A 6,000-nucleotide genomic window follows, 5' to 3' on the forward strand; every position below is an offset into this window, starting at 1 on the left:
ACTTAACCCCTTGATCTTTAATAAAGTTAACCCCTTCCCTGCCAGTGTCATTTTTACAGTAACAGTGCATATTTATAGCACTGATTACTGTAGTAATGTCACTGGTACCCCCAAAAGTGTCAAAAATGTCAGTCAGGGGTCCGATCTGTCCGCCGCAATGTCGCAGTCCCACAAAAAAAATCGCAGATTGCCGCCATTACTAGTAAAAAAAAAAACCATAAAAACAACAAATCTTTCCCGTAGTTAAATAGACGCAATAACTTTTGCGCAAACCAATCAAAATACGCTTATTGCGATTTTTTTTTTTTTTTTTTTTTTTTTTTTTACCAAACATATGTAGCAGAAAACAAATTGGCCTAAAATGTAAAAAAATTTTGATTTTTAAATTTTTTTGGGGAATTTCATATAAAAAAATGTGAAAAGTATTGTTATTTTTTCAAAAATTTTTGCTCTTTTTTGTTTATAGCGCAAAAAGTAAAAATCGCACAGGTGATCGGATACCACCAAAAGAAAGCTCTGTTTGTGGGGAAAAACAGGACGTCAATTTTATTTGGGTACAGCGTCGCACGACCGCGCAATTGTCCGTTAAAGTCACGCAGTGCCGAATCGCAAAATAGGCCCTGGTCTTTGAGCAGCCAAATCCTCCGGGGCTTAAGTGGTTAAGCGTGTGCTTTAGTCCACCCCCCGAAGGGGTAGGACTTCGACCCTGATTCCCCCGGGGCGCCAGGCTCCTGACAGGGACAAAGGGTTTACATGGTCTGCCTAGCCAGAAGGCCTGGCAGACCCCATTCTTCAGGCAAGCCGAAGCCGACCCCGAATACTAGGTCAAGGGGCTCTCCCAAAGAGAGACCCCCCAGAGGCAGGAACCTGAGGGCAACACATCCTCGCCCCCCCCCCCCTAGACTTCAGGGTAAACCCGAGGACTCACACCCTACAATCCATGAAAACACACACGAAAGTGACAAACAGTGGGAGAAAAATAAATAGAAAATAAAAAATTGGCCGTGCCAAATGTGCAGTGGCCGGGCCCTGAAGCCTGGTAAGCAAAAATTGCCCCCGGACTAAGCCAAAAGGCCAGGCCCTAAAAGGCACAAAAGCAAAGCAGCCTCATAGTCTAGCAACCAGTAAACCACTTTATTTACATAATTGACAGGAAGACTCAATGAAGAATACCACAACGCTCAACACCGCATTGGTAGTTCATTGAGAACTACATGCTGACGGTCGCAAAGGCTGTTGGGAATTGTAGTTTACCATTCAGAGAACACAGTGAATGAGTGACGTGGCCTGGTGGGCAGAGCCCCCCACAGCCTCATATTTTTTTAATAAATTGACAGCGGTGGGGATGGGAATCCCCCGCTAGCTATCAAAATGGGGGACCAGGGGCCGGTCCTTTTCATATCATGTTACTGAATATGGGTGTAATATGTTACAAAAGGTAAACTTATTCTTTAACCAGTTCTGGACCGCCCACCGCATATATATACTGCGGCAAGGCGGTCCTCCTGCACGAAACGACGTAGGTCGCGCGCCTGCAGCTAGGGGGCGAGCGCCGCCACCAGCGCGCTCCTGCCCCCACTCGGCAGCAGGGACTCCGATGCACGGGGCAGGCGGCTCCGATTGCCACCTGACACCCGCGATCACTCCCCGCTGAGAGAGAAGAACGGTCGGATGTTGTAAACACAGCTGACCGTTCTTCTCCCTGGAATGATCACAGAGCTCCTTCTATATAGGATCACAGGTCTCTATGATCATTCCATAAGCCCCGCCCCCATAAAGTTAGAATCGCTCCCCTAGGCTCACATTTAACCCCTTGATCACCCACAGTGTTAACCCCTTCCCTGCCAGTGTCATTAGTATAGTAACAGTGCATATTTTTAGCACTGATTACTGTAGTAATGTCACTGGTCCCCCCAAAAGTGTCAAAAATGTCAGTTAGAGGTCCGATCTGTCCGCTGCAATCCCGCTGAAAATCGCAGATCGCCGCCATTACTAGTAAAAAAAAATAAAAACAATAAAAATTACATGTTTCCTGTAGTTAGTAAACGCAATAACTTTTGCGCAAACCAATCAAAATACGCTTATTGCGATTTTTTTTTTTTTTTTTTTTTTTTTTTTAACCAAAAATATGTAGCAGAATACAATTTGGCCTAAAAGGATGAAAAAATTAGATTTTTTAATTTTTTTTGGGGGGGGGGGGGGGGGGGGGAATGTTATATAGCGGAAAGTGAAAAATATTGTTTTTTTTTTTTCTCAGAATTGTCGCTCTTTTTTTGTTTATAGCGCAAAAAATAAAAATCGCACCGGTGATTAAATACCACCAAATAAAGCTTTATTTGTGGGGAAAAAAGGACATCAATTTTGAGTACAGCATCGCTTGACCGCACAATTGTTCGTTAAAGTAACGCAGTGCCGAATCGCAAAATAATGGCCTGGTCATTAAGGGGGAAAATCCTCCCGGTGCAAAACTGGTTAACCATCTCTTGTATGGTGGTCATTCTCCCACTAACCACCAGTTTGGGGGCTTTTTTTTCACTGACCAGCGATGTAACGGAGCATTTCACTGACCGCCAGTGTAAAGTAACATTACAATTTAACTTAGAACTAAATTAGAGAAACTTAACATATATAAATCACCAGGACCGATGGCTTGCACCCGAGGGTTCTTAATGGGCTCAGCCAGGTGATTGCCAGATCATTATTCTTGATCTTTAAGGATAGTTTACAGACGGGTATGGTGCCAGCGGATTTGAAAAAACCAACGTGGTACCAATATTTCAAAAGAAGGGGCCGAGATATATCCCGGGTAACTATAGGCCGGTCAGCCTAACATCTGTAGTCTGCAAGATTTTGGAGGGGATGTTAAGGGACCACATACAAGACTTTAGTAATGAAGATGGTATTATTAGTAGTAATCAGCATGGATTCATGAAAAATCGTTCTTGCCAAACCAATCTATTAACCTTCTACGATGAAGTGAGCTGCCACCTAGATAAAGGAAAGCCTGTGGATGTGGTGTATCTGGACTTTGCAAAGGCCTTTGACACCGTTCCCCACAAACGCTTACTGTACAAACTAAGGAAGGTAGGTATGGCCCATAAGGTGAGTACCTGGATAGAGAACTGGCTCCATGGGAGAGTACAGAGGGTGGTGATTAATGGGGAGTACTCGGATTGGGCGGGTGTGGAAAGTGGGGTCCCCCAGGGTTCTGTCCTGGGGCCAATCCTGTTTAATTTATTCATAAATGATCTAGAGGAGGGGATATCTAGTACAATCTCAGTATTTGTGGATGATACTAAACTAAGCATGCCAATATCTTCTGGGCAGGATGTGGAAACCTTACAAGCGGACCTGAACATAATAATGGGGTGGGCAACTACATGGCAGATGAGGATTAATGTTGAAAAATGTAAAGTAATGCACTTGGGTGGCAGAAACCAGAAAGCAAGCTACTAACTAGGGGGGGAACCTCTGGGTGAGTCTAGGATGGAAAAGGACCTGGGGGTCCTGGTAGACAACAGGCTTGGCAGTGGCATGCAATGCCAAGCTGCTGCAAGCAAAGCCAACAGAATATTGGGATGTATAAAAAAAAAAAAAGGGGATTCACTCCAGAAATAAAGAGATTATTCTCCCATTCTACAAGACTCTGGTCCGGCCACATCTGGAGTATTCTGTCCAGTTCTGGGCACCGGTCCTCAGGAAGGATGTGCTGGAACTGGAGAGAGTCCAGAGAAGGGCAACAAAAATAATTAGGGGAATGGAGGACATCAGCTATGAGGAAAGATTACAAGCACTGAACTTATTCTCTCTGGAGAAGACGATTGAGGGGGGATATGATATCAATGTACAAATACTGTACTGGCGACCCTAGCATAAGGAACAAACTATTCAGAGTAAGGGAATACAATAAGACACGTGGCCACTCACTAAAACTAGAGGAAAGGCGGTTTAACCTTAAAATATGCAGGGGGTTCTTCACTGTCAGAGCAGCAAGGATGTGGAATTCTCCTCCACAAGCAGTCGTATCAGCAGGGAGCATTGATAGTTTCAAAAAACTATTAGATGGGCACCTTAAAGACCACAACATACAGGGGTATACAATGTAGAACATACAGGGGTATACAATGTAGAACATACAGGGGTATACAATGTAGAACATACAGGGGTATAAAATGTAGAACATACAGGGGTGTACAATGTAGAACATACAGGGGTGTACAATGTACAACATACAGGGGTGTACAATGTACAACATACAGGGGGTATACAATGTACAACATACAGGGGGTATACAATGTACAACATACAGGGGGTATACAATGTACAACATACAGGGGGTATACAATGTACAACATACAGGGGGTATACAATGTACAACATACAGGGGTATACAATGTACAACATACAGGGGTATACAATGTACAACATACAGGGGGTATACAATGTACAACATACAGGGGTATACAATGTACAACATACAGGGGTATACAATGTACAACATACAGGGGGTATACAATGTACAACATACAGGGGGTATACAATGTACAACATACAGGGGGTATACAATGTACAACATACAGGGGGTATACAATGTACAACATACAGGGGGTATACAATGTACAACATACAGGAGTATACAATGTACAACATACAGGGGTATACAATGTACAACATACAGGGGGTATACAATGTACAACATACAGGGGTATACAATGTACAACATACAGGGGGTATACAATGTACGGTTAACAGCAAACACACACACACATCATAGGTTGAACTGGATGGACTGATGTCTTTTTTCAACCTCACAAACTATGTAACTATATGTAATTTTCTCTGCATTTTTTTTTCAGTCTTCATTATTATATTTTACTTTTCATTACTATTATTGCCGAAAAGAATGGTCATAGATTGGGTGTTGAGTGCACAAAGTGCTCCACATTTCTTTTCTTTTTATGTATGTATGTATGTATGGTTCTCCATACTGTAAATGCCAATGTACTGTGAGCTGGAGATGTATTATTTATTAATAGGGTTTCCCTGAGGCCTGAAAGTTACTCCAAGGGTTCCTCCATGTTGGGCTGAGCTACACCATGATCTGGGGAGATGAGAACGTTCCTAGACAGCCTCTATGAAATGACTGAGCCTGGCATTTCTCACCCTTATCTCTGTATTCTGTCTTCCAGTGTTACTTATTTGTATACGGCACAAGTTGGCGCAACATGAAATCTTTTTTGGCGTTTGGACTGATCTGTCTGTGCAATTTGTATCTTCATGAACTGCGGAATATATGGCAGCTTTTCTTCCATGTCACGGTCGGGGCCTTCACCACCCTCCAGATCCGACTAAGACAGCCACAGAGCAAATCCCCCGACTACAACGTCTGATTCTTCAACGCGGCTTTTTGGTTTGGTTCCATTTTGCCTGTTTTTTTTTTTTGTGGGGGGGGGGGGGGGGGGTGTTTTCCTCCTTCACCTCTCATGGTGAAAGTTGAGTCCTGGACGCAGCAGAGAGGCGATATATTGGGACCAGGGATGGTGTATATTATATTTTGTTGGCACCCTGAGTTATTGCCTTTGTAAGGCAGTTTTATTGCATTTCTAACTAATAAAGCCATTCTGTACAGATATTGTCTTGTGAAAATCATAATGTATTTATATGGCACCAACTTATTCTGCAGCAGGTTTAGAGGAACATTTAAAGGAAAAACTTCTTTTATTTTGGATAGAGTATAGGAGGGTTATAGCTTCTGTTTTTTTTTTTTTTTTTTTTTTTTTCCTTCTGTGTCAAATTGGGGAGATTTCCCTTCACTTCCTATCCCAAAACGACAACAGGAAGTGAGAGGAAATCCCTCGAAAGCAAGGAACATCCTTCGTAGTCACCAGAATTAGTGTCTTCCATTAGGACACTCAGTTTGGGATTTTCCTCTATTTAATAGTTTAATTATCAGAGGGGTCACTAGCAGGAGGAAGGAGGTCCCAATTCCTCTATATACAG

At 42.9% G+C, this 6,000-nt stretch overlaps 1 protein-coding gene across 2 annotated transcripts in view; it reads left to right on the plus strand.

Annotated features, from left to right (window-relative positions):
- Window positions 1-5,436, plus strand: part of SEC22A (SEC22 homolog A, vesicle trafficking protein) — a 69,116-nt gene extending 63,680 nt beyond the window's left edge. For both annotated transcript variants that reach the window (XM_082262200.1, XM_082262201.1), the window contains exon 7: window positions 5,190-5,436. In XM_082262200.1, coding sequence (XP_082118326.1) covers window positions 5,190-5,390 — 201 coding nt within the window. In that variant the 3' untranslated portion in view covers window positions 5,391-5,436. The remainder of the gene's footprint in view (window positions 1-5,189) is intronic.
- Window positions 5,437-6,000: the final 564 nt, after the last annotated feature.

This window comes from Pelophylax lessonae (genome assembly GCF_965119305.1).
Source record: "Pelophylax lessonae genome assembly, chromosome: 6".
NCBI lineage: Eukaryota > Metazoa > Chordata > Amphibia > Anura > Ranidae > Pelophylax > Pelophylax lessonae.